The sequence below is a fragment of the Felis catus genome, chromosome B3 (genome assembly GCF_018350175.1).
Source record: "Felis catus isolate Fca126 chromosome B3, F.catus_Fca126_mat1.0, whole genome shotgun sequence".
NCBI lineage: Eukaryota > Metazoa > Chordata > Mammalia > Carnivora > Felidae > Felis > Felis catus.
This window is the reverse complement of record NC_058373.1, coordinates 42165149-42178980: the sequence shown is the minus strand read 5'-3', so window position 1 is coordinate 42178980 and position 13832 is coordinate 42165149. Positions and strand designations below refer to the sequence as shown.

At 46.2% G+C, this 13832-nt stretch overlaps 1 protein-coding gene across 13 annotated transcripts in view; it reads left to right on the top strand.

Moving 5' to 3' along the window:
• Nucleotides 1–13832, top strand: part of TLN2 (talin 2) — a 442548-nt gene that overhangs the window by 332607 nt on the left and 96109 nt on the right. For all 13 annotated transcript variants that reach the window (XM_019832311.3, XM_019832310.3, XM_011282911.3 and 10 more), the window contains 5 exons: nucleotides 2198–2291; nucleotides 4191–4280; nucleotides 6140–6262; nucleotides 7736–7879; nucleotides 9714–9875. In XM_019832311.3, coding sequence (XP_019687870.3) covers nucleotides 2198–2291; nucleotides 4191–4280; nucleotides 6140–6262; nucleotides 7736–7879; nucleotides 9714–9875 — 613 coding nt within the window. The remainder of the gene's footprint in view (nucleotides 1–2197; nucleotides 2292–4190; nucleotides 4281–6139; nucleotides 6263–7735; nucleotides 7880–9713; nucleotides 9876–13832) is intronic.

Genomic DNA, 13832 nt, shown 5'->3' with positions numbered 1-13832 from the left:
TGAAAATTTTTCACATCTGAAAAATAGTCAAAACAATAGGACAATAAAAAGCTCTGTATTCTTTGGATTCATCAATCGTCAACGGTTTTTAATGGAAAAAATCTTTATGTGAAGACTAGGTTAAAAAAAAAAAAAGCCAGATAAACAGGAAACAGGGAAAGAAATAAGCTAAATGGAAAGCTTGTGTGATACGTAGAAATATCCTCCACATGATCATGTCATCACAGTCAAGGGCATTCTGCACCCTTTGTTATGCTCCTGCATGCCCACCTGTCCACTCAGAAGTATGTCTTGAAGCCTGCCACATGGAACATGGCGTTGGATCCCTGAGAGACCCATCTAGAGAAGGCATCATGGACCACACCCTCCAAGATGCCCAGAATTAGATTGTCCTGCTCCCAGTTGTTTCTGTGTTGGCTTTGCACCATGGAGAACACAGTTGCTTCCTTACAGCACCTTAATTAAACACCTTGCCCCCACATAAATGAATTGCTGGAGTTCATCGTACAAAGACTATTTTGGGATTCCTTCGTGAGTTCAGGAATGTTTTTTTCCTCTTCCCATCCACCCTAGCTAAATTTAAAATTCAAAGCAGTATCTCCTCATCAAATAATTAAGCTGATTGCCTTTGTGCATTGGCAACATCATCTTCCATCAAATGTGTTATTCTGTGGGAAGCTGCAAAGCCAATTGAATAAAATGAGACATCTTTTATATTAGGCCGCGTTAATGATGAACAGCAAGTGTGCTGTTTTGTTTTTGTTTGTTTTAAGTTGCGAGTTAGCTGCAGCGGTTAGTAACTATGAAGAGAATTGAGGGCCTGCCGGAGTGTAGACCAGTGATGATCCTACGGAAAAAATGGTTGTGGATCTGGCTTTGGAGGCAGATAGGCATGGGTTTGAGTGTTTTTGCTCCTTACTTGTAGCATCCCCCTAGCGAGGTCTCTCCCATCTCTGTTTTTTTCGTGTCTAAAACACAGGCTATTCAATTTTAAGACTTACTTAGGATAAAAACAGTGTGCTATTGGCAAAGGGTTAGACACATAGGTCAATGAAATAGGGTCCAGAGGTAGACTCACATAAATAAGGCCCAGGGATTGTCCACAAAATTAGAAAAGCAAGTCCATGCAGAAAGAACAGCCGTTTTCAGTGAAGGGTGCTGAAATAATTCGACTTGCATAAGCCACCCTCACCCTCACAGAAAAAGAACCTGGACCCATATTTCACACCTTATTAAAAAATTAAAATGGACCGTGACTTTGTAAATGATCCATGGCCTAACCTAGGCAGGAGGTAAGCATAGGCTGCCCGGGAGAGGTGGAATCCTTTCCAATACAGAAAAAACTCTGAGCTGCCTCTCAAGTTCTAAGAAGAATAGAAACACGTGTAAAATCACACAAGTCTTTAATTCCTGTTAATGTTAAAGAAAAGAGCTATTTTAAACAATAATTTGGGGACAGCTTCTAGGAAGTAGCAAATCATGTAGAATTTCATGGAAAGAAGAGATTTTAAAATTATAAGCACAGTTTACTATATGCCCGCTACGTTTTAAGATACATCAAACCTTCCAAATGATACAAAGACTATCCCAAATAGCCTAGCTCAGATCATCTTATTCCTTATGGGCTGCTAATGAAGGATATTTTAAAACAGTGTTAATATGATTTCTTTGCTATTTGCAACTTGGTTGTAAGTTCTTTCCTGTGAATATGTTAAAAGATAGTCCTACTTTCTTAAAATAACTATTAGTACCCTTTAAAGGGAAATCAAATGAATAATTACAGGCAGAGTGGGGGCACTCATTCTATCTTCCCTGGTTGTGGTTTATTTTGGTCATTCAGAGCCTTGTGGAAGAGCCTGCATGGGGACCCCATCCTTTAATTTTTTTGAATGTTGACTAATTTTTGGGAGAGAGAGAGCCTGAGCAGTGAAGGGGCAGAAAGAGAGACACGGAATCCAAAGCAGGCTCCAGGCTCTGAGCTGTCAGCACAGAGCCTGACGCAGGGCTCGAAACCACACACCACGAGAGATCACTACCTGAGCCGAAGTCAGACACTTAACTGACTGAGCCACCGAGGCTCCTGGGACCCCATCCTTGACAGTGATTTACTTGTATTTTTGGTGAACCAGAAAACACTGTTGGGGAAATGTTGGTATTCACAGAACAAAACAAAACCCTTTATCTGTTTCTGTCCCAGAGCTGTGACAGAGAGCATCAATCAGCTGATCACTCTGTGTACCCAGCAAGCTCCTGGCCAGAAAGAATGTGATAATGCCCTGCGGGAGCTCGAGGTAAGTCCCTGGGAAGGCTGCTGGGGATTTAAGAGGGTGTGGCTCTCTGTCCTTTCTGGAAAGGGTCAGTTTCTTCTCCTCTGCTCTTGCCTTATATCCTTCTTGTAAGACTATTGGGGCCAGAGTTTCAGTCCAAGTGGGAAGGAATCAAAGTTAGATTTGGTAGGAGTATCATTTCTGCTTCCCCTTTTTCCACTAGGATGAGGGTTAATTTGTTCAAGGATTCTCTATTTCAAATAGGAAGAGGCCTGGGTGCAGGCTGAAGATGGGCACTTTCCACCTAAAAAGTTTTGGAGTTGTTACGCTAGGGCAGGTGGGAGAAACTTGGATAGATGTTCTTTTTGAGTAAAAATGACTTTCCCATTCATTTTATGTTAGTCACTGTAGGGGGCACATGAGTGGAAACCCAGAAGTAACACCTATTACAGGATCAAGGCGATGGCGGGACCCCTAGTGGCCCAGAACACAGTGTGGGTGCTCTTCAATTTATATTCAGGCTCAGGGTTTATTTATAATGGAGAATTCATGTCTGCCTCTAGCCTGTATGTGGGTAAATGGAAAATCAACATGCCTACTTGTATGTAAAGCAGTCCTAAGCAGTGCACGTTATATTGAAACAGCCAAAGAGATAACTCAATAGGTAGGGGTTGGTTGTACCCCATGTACCTTTAGTTTTCTGGATGATTAGCATGGGAACACCCACCATGCTTCTGCATGGTTTGATTGAGGCCCAGTCTGCTGGGGACTATAGGCCAGGGTGCACAGCTGGAGGTGAGAAGAGGCTTGTTACCACTGGCCTAAAACATTCTGAAAACAGTGGAGGCTGTTCCCTACATTGGGTAGATTACTGCCCTATCCTGGTCTGTTCACATCCACAAATAGGATATGTGAGCTAGGTCTAAGATCTGTGGGCACAGATGCAAATACTCTGTCCTTTCACTGTATCCTTGGTTGCCAAAATTAGGACTCTTTCAGGGTTGCTGTGACTAAAACAGTTATTATTGTGTGAAGAGTGGGAGGAGGATCTTGAATGAAATGAACTTCTTTATGCTGCCCTCTTTCCTGAGATCTTTAACTTAGTAACTCAGCAGTTTCCACCATGACATCCCCAATCCTTGGTAACTCAACGACAGTGTCTTTGTTGGCTGTGCCCCCAAAGGCTGCTGGGTTCTAATGTACATTCTCCCTCACTGGAGAGGAGGCTGGATGGCTACATCCCCAGACTCGCCTCCCCTGGAAAATTCCCTCGCATGTGACTGTCGGGGATAATTACAATCTGAGAGCTAGCGAAGATTTTCAGTGGACTGGAGACAAAGGAGCAAGCCCCATACCCGGCTCCTTGATGGATACCTCAACGGGAGTGAATATTTTCTAGATTTTGTGAATTAAAAATAAATGAACCATCTCAGTGGACAGTTTGGAAGGGTTACCTTCTTTCATGCCTACTCATGAGAAGCTTCCAGAACTGAAAACTAAGGGTTCTCCTCATGAAGTAGAAATGAGTTAACGTGTCCTTGAAATATAAACTCCTTGGAGTTATTCAGCAGAGAAATTGTGCTAATTGACTATTGTCGGGCATTAGCTTTTAGATTTGCTTAAGAAAAAAACCTCTCTCTTTTGTGGATACCATGCTTCTCCTCCAAATGTGTGAACAGGAGACTCTCCTCTCTGTTGAAGCTAACCTGAGACATCCTCCTCCTTGCTGTCCATGTTTTTGTTGCCAGCGGAAAATCTAAAGTCACAGATGAAACCCTTTAAATTCCTTTCAAGAATCTGGAGACATGAGTGATCATGACCAGAATTCTCTGTAGGGAGGGGAAATTGTTAGTTCATATGACGTTGGATTTCTCTTATTCTGTAACACTGGCTTGCTTTTGAAGTTGTGTTTTCCTTCTGTAGACTGTCAAGGGGATGTTGGACAATCCTAATGAACCTGTTAGTGACCTCTCTTACTTTGACTGCATTGAGAGTGTGATGGAAAACTCCAAGGTAAGGCTGTCTGTGCTAACATTCCTCCTCATTGTGGGGAAAAATCTAGATGGTTTTGTATGTATCTGCCTGCAGCCACTCTGTGTGACTACATCATCATGAAGCCTCACCATGAAGCCCTTTGCTCAAATGCTTCTTAAGCTTGGCTGTGCCTCGGAATCACCTAGGGGTCTTGTTAAACACAGATTACTGGACCTTACCCCTGAGTTTCTGATTCAGTAGATCTGAGGTGGGGCTGAGATTGTGCATTTCTGACGAGTCCCCAGGTCCCTGCCAATGCGGTCCAGAAATAACACTTTGAGATACAATGGTTAGACCATATCATGGATGAGTCTTACAGTGAGTCGAATCATAGATTTCTTTCATTTGGGACCGACTTGCAGGGGAAAGCCTGTCAGTTAACCCTGGCTTTTATGAGACCCTCTTGTGTGTTCTTTTTGCCTTCCGTTGATGGCATGCATTCTTGAGGGGACTGAAAAACTTGGAGTTTTGTGGGGGAGGTAGGAGGAATGGAAAATCTAAATAATACAGTCATTTGTGTCCCCACCCCCTGCTAAACCTTAACCTTGCTCAACAGAATCTTATTTCTTAGTATTTACTTGGATATGGGTGGCAGTTGCGGGTGGGGAGGCTAAATAGACTTCTCGGTGGACCAATAATGATGGCTTAAAAGGTTGAGAAACACTAACTTGTGATGGTAATACCGGAGTTGTTAAGAATGCTTCAAATCCACATTGCAGTGAAATACAAGTGAGAGAAACAGATAATGAGCAGCTGGCAATGCCAAGTTCATGCTTGGAGCACAAGTGTGTGTTTGTCTACATCACTCTTATGTTAGCTCTGGGGACATGGGGGCACATCTGTGTTGTGATGTCAGGACTGGCTTGCTGCGCATTGGGCTGAGACTAGAATTTGCTCCATCCAGCATCCTTTATGGAATTATGGATTGCCTAGGCAGGCTGCATATGTTTTACATACTTTGAGCCAAAGAAACTCTTCCTTAAAGAGGGATACAGGGTTATGGAAAGGAAAATAACTCACATAACAATACCTTCTAACTTCTTTGTTTTCCAGTCTTTATGTAAACTGAACTGTTTGGTATATCGAAGCATTTTTAGGGAATTTCTTTTTTTTTTTTTTTCATTCCACCATCTGTGACTCTGGAAAGTAGACTAGGACCTGTCCTCTTGGGGCGTGATGAGGCCCAGAGAAGACAGAAGATATGGGGCAGGTGTCCTGCCTCTGCCCATGTGCCTTCTATGTGACTTTCTATGGGACCCTTGACCTTTCTGGGTTAGATTTTAAATATTAAACTCCCTTTTATCTGTTATTTTAAAGACCTCTGGGAAAAAAATACATCAATGATTTTCAGAATAAGGGGAAATACTTAAAAAATTAGGAAATAGTCTTAGTGTTCAGATCACCCATCTGTGTGTGTGTGTATGTATGTGTGTACTTTTTAATAAAAACATATTTAAATTTTGCTGTCAATGAGTAAGTAAATAATATTACCTAGAGTATGTCTTCTGCTTCCTGGGTGTGACTACCTACAGTTTACGTACCTGATTTTTATATTCTGGGAGCTAACAGTTCTCAGTTTAGACCACTAACTTGTGGCATGCCCTATATAGATTTTACTTTATTGATTCGTGTATACTAACTATGTCTCTTTGAGATGTAGGTAACTTTTAGATGAAAGGTTCATACTTTCATTATTCACTTCTCTGTATGGAACAGAAATGATAGAATTCTCTTAAATCTCCTCTTAATGTGAATAAAGACAAATAATGGCAAATACTGTCAATGAAGTGGCCTTGAATGTTAAGCTCAGAGAGTATCACTGGTTGGTTGTTTTGTAGGTTCTGGGCGAGTCGATGGCAGGGATTTCACAGAACGCCAAGACCGGGGACCTCCCTGCCTTTGGGGAGTGTGTGGGGATTGCGTCCAAGGCCCTCTGTGGGTTGACAGAGGCTGCAGCCCAGGTAAGGGACTGGCCCCCAGGCCCTATGATGCAGGCCTTCTAGCCTTAAGGCCTATGTCCTTCGCTTGTGTCCCATGGTAGATTGTGGATACCGGGAATATCAGATGTCTGGGGTGGGGGGTGGGGGGTGGGGGGGTGGGAATGGGGGAGCTCCAGGTGCAGGGGAGTACCAGATCCCTGTGGAGAGTGGGGCATGGGGGAGCTCCGGCCACGGCTCCTTCTCCAACCACCATCATAGAAACCATGGTAAAGGCGGAGGTTCCTGTGATGGCTGGGGCATTTAGACAAAACATCATCCAGTTACCACCCCCCCCCCCCCCACGAGCAGAGCAGCCTGGCAAGCACAGTGAGAACCTGAACACCGCAGACCCAGCATAAGGGTTCAGAGGCCAGATTTGTGTGTGTGTGTGTGTGTGTGTGTGTGTAAGACCATTTTTACAGATGAGTTGTTATGAGGAGAAAACAAATGGGTATTACATAATTCACATTCCCTCTGAAGCTTTAAAAATGCAAAAATCTTAGTCATGCTCTTTTTAGGAGCAGAGGGAGAAAAAAATTAGATACCATCCTGCCAAGATGTGATCGGGCATGTTCCTTGCTTTTGTTCAACTGTCCTGTGCCTCTCTGATAATTATTGGGTTCATGTGACTGAAGCTTCAAAAATTGTCAGCATTTACCTTGAAGGATTTGTCGCTTGACAATTACCTTGAGCCTGAAAGATTTTACTGAACCAAAGGGAAACATTCCCTAGTTTGGGGGATGAAATTATCTTGCCCCTCAAATCTCACAGGAAATGACTTAAGGTTAAAATTCCCGCTCACAGATTCACTGTCTGCCTGTGATTTGACTAACCCATCCAAAGGGTTTTAAAGAGAAGACCTTCTCTTAGAGCCTCTTGTCCTCTTAGAGAGCAAATACTGCCTTTTTTTGTTTGGTTGGTTTTGGGTTTTTTTGCCCTCCTGAGCCATCCTGCACATTCTCCTTACTTACTATTGGAAATACGGGCCTAAACACTAAGGATGCATTAGGCTGTGAGACCAGAAACTTCCGTGCAGGACAGGCTCCAGGGTTGAGTGACCTAGCAGCTTCATGCCTTTGGTCTACACCCACTTTCTTGTGCTTCTCCCATCTTCCAGTCAAAGAGTCAGCTTCACACAACACAGACTGGGTGCCCTTAGGCTCATAAGATGGTTACCAGCAGCACACAGGGCTGCCTTCATCCTTGTTCATGACCCATAGAAAAGCTTCTTTAGGCTTTCTTAGGCGCAGAGAGGTTTCGTTCCTAGAAGCCTACAGAAGACTCCTGCCACCATCGGCCCATGTATCCTTAAACCCTCACTGATGAGATTACCCTCACCACCGTGCACTAAGGAGCCCCTGAGAATGCTACATTTGCATTGCCAGGCCGTTGTCCTCTACAGGCTCATGTAGGAGCACAGACAGTCTGAGCTGTGGTTTCCTCCTCCGTTTCCAGGCTGCATACCTGGTGGGCATCTCTGATCCAAACAGCCAGGCGGGCCACCAGGGCCTTGTGGACCCCATCCAGTTTGCCAGGGCCAACCAGGCCATCCAGATGGCATGCCAGAACCTGGTGGACCCCGGCAGCAGCCCGTCACAGGTAACCACGGGGCGTGGGTGTGAGGTCTGTGTGTCCTTAAGCTGTCCTAGGTGGGTAGGAGACTGTGAGAAACGATTAAAGAATACTGTTCTCTCGGAACTCGCAAAGTCAGGTAAACTCAGCACTGCCAATAACAACTCAGGAGCGTGAGGGGGTAGGGGGATATTGCAAAATGTGGTGAGTGTGCCAGTCTGTCAGTGCTTTGAAACGAGGTACTGGAGGCAGGAGGAGTGAAGTAATCACTGAGAGAGTCATCAGGAGTCTCATGATTTCATTCCGGTCAGAGGACGTAGGTGGAGTGCTCGTTCTGTGCTCAGCACTAGGGGTCGACACGAGGACCTGATCCCCTCTGCCCTAGCACCCACTCTTCTGGATAAAGTTTGGAAGATGGGATGGCCGGGGTGTGATGACAGCACCAGGGATGCACGGGGGAACAGGGGATGAACTCGGAGGGGCTGTCAAGGTTCATTTCACAGAGACGGTGGTACTGAGCCAGAATCCAAATCCAAAGTACACTAAGGACCCACAGAGGCATTTTAGGACTAGACCAGACGTGCAACACTCCTTACTCAAGTGTCATGGAGTCCTGTTCACTTACTCAAGCTGCGTGTGCTGAAGAAACAAGGCCTGGCCTGTAGGGGCCCCCGAGCCAGCCTGAGAGTCCCACAGCCACTGTGAACCCTGAGACAGGCCTAGTTGAGGCTGGAGAAGGACCTACGTTCAGGAGGCAATAGAGGGGTCTTCTGACCTATAGCAGGCCTGAGAGCTGGCGTGTAACACATCAAAGCACCTAACCTCCCAACCTGTCCGATAAAGGTCAAAGATGTGTTACCAAACTCAGCCAAGTGGATCGGGTGACTCTCAAGAGCCATTGGGGTTGGCGGTGGAGCCTGGAAGATGCCCAGCCCAGACCCCTTAATCGGGTGCCCACAGTCCACCTGTGCATGAAGAAGGAGCTATTACACCTTGATGTTTATTTTCCTCCTCTAGACCTGGGCTCCAGTGTGGTGGCCACACGCTGCTTGTGGCCATTAAGCACTCGCAACGTGGCCAGTCCAAGTTGTGATGGGCTGTAAGTGTAAAATACACACTGGAGCTTGAAACTTGGTATGACAAGATTGTAAAATCTCAAATTCTTAAATCGATTACCTGGTGAAATGAAGTATTGTGCCTCTATCAAGTTAAATAAGCGACCGAAATAAATTTCTCTTGGTTTTCTCTACTTATTTTAATTTTTTTATGTTTATTTTTGAGAGAGACAGAGTGTGAGTGGGGGAGGGGCAGAGAGAGAGGGAGACACAGAATCTGAAGCAGGCTCCAGGCTCTGAGCCATTAGCACAGAGCCCGAATCGGGACTCGAACTCGTGAACTTTGAGATCATGACCTGAGCTGTAGTCAGCACTCAACCAACTGAGCCACCCAGGCACCCTTTTGCTTATTTTAATGAGGCTACTAGAAAATTTAAAATTTCACATGTCATTCACACTCTACTCGTGTTGGGCAGCACTGGCCCAGATCCTGGACCATTTGCCTCTTGGCTGGCCAAGGGTCATGAATCATAGCTGCCTGCATCTTCTTTAAGACTCTCTGGAGTCCAGCCCTCTCCCAGTAAGGAAGCATCACTTCCTTTCCTTTTGTTCATTCTCTCTTGCTTAGTAATTCTTGTCCCCTGCTTTCCTGGAGTGACTTTGGGGCAGTGGAGCTAGACACACATGTTGGAGTTACACAGGCCCTAGACAGATATGGGAGCTGAAGAGGAATCCAGGGCTCCAGACCAGGGTGGACTCCTTGGCACTGAGCATGGGATGCCCCAACCCAGCTCCACACTTTGCAGGTTCTGTCCGCGGCCACAATTGTCGCCAAGCACACCTCGGCCCTGTGCAACGCCTGTCGTATCGCCTCATCCAAGACAGCCAACCCAGTGGCCAAGAGGCACTTTGTCCAGTCAGCCAAGGAAGTCGCCAACAGCACTGCCAACCTGGTGAAGACCATCAAGGTAGGTTTCGGAGCTGAGACCTTCGTGACCCCTGTGTCACCTGTTGCCGACGGAAAAGATCTTTGCAGGATTTAAGCTCTTTGTCCCCTAAGGCTTGTGTCCAGTGAAGCTTCACTCCTGATTCAAATCACTAAGGAGGAGTCCTTTACTAATGGAGATACTTATCATGAAAAACCAACAGCCTTGGTCTCAACTAACCTTCTTGGATAATGGGGGAAGGCGTCTCCAAATTCTGTACACGGGAAGCTTAGGGGCAGAAATCGGGAAGAGGTTGGCCGTGAGGCATTTGTTGGCACTATGCCTGGGTAGCAAATACGTTGGGTTTACTCAAACAGTAAGCTAATGTAGGGTGGTTTTGAGCTCATTTGCTGCAGGGAATCTCTGGTACAGGGTCTGCCATTTTTGGTACATCTATTGGGACCTAGAGAGAAGGTGGAGGGGAGAAGGGAATGGGAAATTGTGGGAAGTCACTTTAAAAATTCAGTTTAATCTATCCTTTGATCTCTATTCTGTTTAAAGTTGTTTAAATGCTTGAAATGGAGTACTTGATTTTTAAAATAGAACGTCCCGTGTTTCTATCAAGTTCATCTTTGTGTTAAAGGCCATGGACTGGCTGGGGGAGGAGCAGGGGCAGGGGCCCTTGTGAGGAAGGAATTGCAGCGGCTGGCCTATAGTATTTATAGGTGGGTGATAAAGTCACAAATCCTGTCTGCCCCGAGCGGGGACCAAGTTGCAGCTGGCAGCCAACCTTGTGGGGAAAAGAACCACAGCTGAACAGCAGACCACAGGCAGAGAGCCCAGGACGTTGCCCCCTACATCCAAACCTCCAAAGGAGGCTGTTGTGGAAGGTGAGCAACCCCCATAGGAGGTTGGGGAAGCCACTGGAAGGTTAATTTGCTTAAAGATTGTCACATTCATTGAGGGAGGGTCACCTGCTTTGTTGCCGGGCAAGCCCGGGAGTAATGGTACTTCCCCTGTCCTCTCCAGAGGATAGGGTACCACACCCCTCATTTTCCTAGCACTACGCAGAGCCACTTTAATAACGTGGAGAAGTCCATCCACAAGCTGAGCCAGCCAGAAGCAAAGGGGAGAACACACAGCAAGCTGGCGGGGGAGAGCAGGGGGCACTTAGCCCTGTCAGCAGTTTCTTAGCTGTCTAAACAAAGAGCCTGCGTCAAAGGAAAGCCTGCCTATTTGAAGACAATAATGAGATAGGTTGGAAACAAATTAAAGCCATGACCAGGTGCCCCTGGGATCCGGGCGGCAGCTTACCTTAATTACCATCATAGTTCATAGAAACTAAGAAAGCTTACATTTTTAGCTGCTTGCTTTGTACAAAGCCTGTTTGAAGTGTTTTGTGTGTATTACTCATCAATTCATACAAATCCCCTGTGCTTGTCACCCCCATTTTACAGTCAGGACACTAGGAGCTAGCAGGTTGAGTGACTTACCCAAGGTGACCCAGCCAGTAAGTGGCAGATGGGAATTGCAGCCCAGACCCGGAGCCCCTGCTCTTTCTGCTTTTGATCCTGCTCTCACCCCAGCGTCCTGTTCAAATCCAGCCTAACCCGGGAAGAAACACCTTGGTGTGTTTACACTCCTTATGTGCAAATTGGGGGTGGCAGGATGAAAGACAGCAAGAGAGTTGAAGGGAGTGACATCATCAGTGGTTGCTGTATGATTAACTGACTTCAGTTAAGCTTGGCCATTTTCTGATCATTAGAAAACAGACTATATTTAGACAGACCACGGGAGGGAAAAAAGGAAGGAAACTGTTCTATAGAAATTCCTGGGAACCTTTCTTTTCTGTCTCCTCCCGGCATTAAGTCCTGACCTATCTCTGTATAAAGCATCTCTGCTAAGATCTCCTGTTCTTTTCAGATTCCCCTCACGGTGTCCAACCCTCTTTGCAATTCCCGGCGGCAAATGAGCTCTTGTAATGGCCTGAAAGATAGGCCTGTGCAGGAACATCAGAGGAGGGTAAGGCGGGATCGTTAGGTGGGGAAGGCGAAGGCCTCGCCTCTGTGACCTCCCTGGGATCCAGTAGCAGTGCACAAGGAACAGAGATGACCCTAATGCCCCTCAACTGGCTGAAATGTGCTTGGTTTTGCAATTCCCCCTGGGGGGACGGGGCAGGATTGGCCAGGGACAATGAGCCTTGTTTTTAATTTACTCAGAGGAAAATGGTCATGGTCATTTCACTGCAGCTCACCACACTATATACTGAATGTGGATTTCCTATTCTAAGGAAGGGTTAAGAATCCTGTCAGACAGCAAAAAAAAAAAAAAAAAAAAAAAAAAAAAAAAAAAGAATATTTAATTCCCTAAAAGTTTAAGACAGCTGCCCTGGTAGCTGCATTTTGCTCTGTTTTAGGCCTCCTAGTGCTTCTCTTTTTCTTCTCACCAAGACAATGTGGCCCACCCTAAATCCCAGTGGCCGCACCTCTATGGGCACAAAGAAAGGAGGGGGACCCAGCCAGAGAGACACTGAAGACCAGGGAACAGGCCCTTTGTGGTGGGTTGTCAGCACCCTAAGAACGTGTGCCTCCGGGAATCTTAAACCGCTACCAAGGGCGTTCTTTAAAATCCCAAAGCTTGGCTCCAAGAATAAATGATCCGCACCCTCCTCCCTGGCAGGTTGCTGTAAATGCCAGACACGTCAGAAGCACACAGACCCCCTCCCCACGGTCGCTGTCTTCCCACTGGTCACCCCACAGAGGTCAGCTGCTTTTCTTTCTTCATTCAGCTCATTACCTCGTCTTAAAGCACAGATGCGGAACGGAATGCTGTCTTAAATGTGCAGCCGGTGCCAGGTAGAAGTGGTGCGACAGCTTTTACTCTTCTGAGACGCGAAAGCGAGGCCTTGAGTCTGACAGCGGAGTTGACGGTCAGGTTTTGCGATGAAGCATTTCCAGGATGTACCAAAGATGCCCGGTCAAGCTCTCATTAACCGATGTTGATGTTGTTGCTCATCTTTATGTTTGGATTGGTAAAGTGGGTTGCGTTGTGTTTCGTTTCGTTTTGTTTTCGGAAGAGAAAGGGAAAAACTTCGCGGTTTCTCTTCCTCCTTACTGCCTTTGTCCAAGGTCAGGAGAGAAGGGAGGCAGGGGTCACAGGCTGTCATTTGAGGCCTGAGCCTGGATAGCATGCCGGTCTCTGGGTGTTGGTTTTATCGTCTACAACGTTAGGGATTTGTGATTAAGGTCCCAAATCTTTAAGGTCTTAAGGTCCCTCCCAACCCCCTCAAGTCCGTGAATGTTTGATTCCAGTACACGTGCAGAAATTAGGTCTCCCAGACTCCTGTGAGATTTTGCTAAGAGAACATTCAGAGGAGCTGGCCCAGGGGTCAAGAATGTCCTTGTCCTGATGGGGCCTAGGCATTTGGCTCGGTGACTTCACCCCTTTCATTGTTGTCTTTGGGGTACGAGACATTCTGTGACATGGGATGTCTACACGAAAACTGTCACGTCTGCTTAAAATTTCACCAGTGAGCAGATTTGCATATTCAGGTTACTTGGGTGGCTCAGCCATCCCCGGAGTGGAAGAGGCATTCAGAAATGACATAATATCTGTGTAAACCATCCTTTCTGATGCTAAGTGCTACCTCCAGCGGAAATAGCTTTTCCTTTTTTTTTTTTTTTAATGTTTTATTTATTTTGAGAGAGTCCGAGTGGGGGAGGGGCAGAGGGAGAGCGAGGACAGAGCATCTGAAGGAGCCTGCTCAGCGCTGACAGCTGCGAGCCCAGTGTGGGGCTCCAACTCATGAACCACGAGATCATGACCTGAGCCGAAGTCAGAGGCTCAACTAACTGAGCCACTGAGATGCCCCTAGCTTTTCCTTTTCGAAAATGAAAAAAAAAAAGTGGTTGACGTAGCTTGGCCCACCGTTCCACATTATTCGAGGTCCTGTCCCATGAATAGCAGTGGGCTGCGTGATGTGTGATTTTAGTGCCCGGG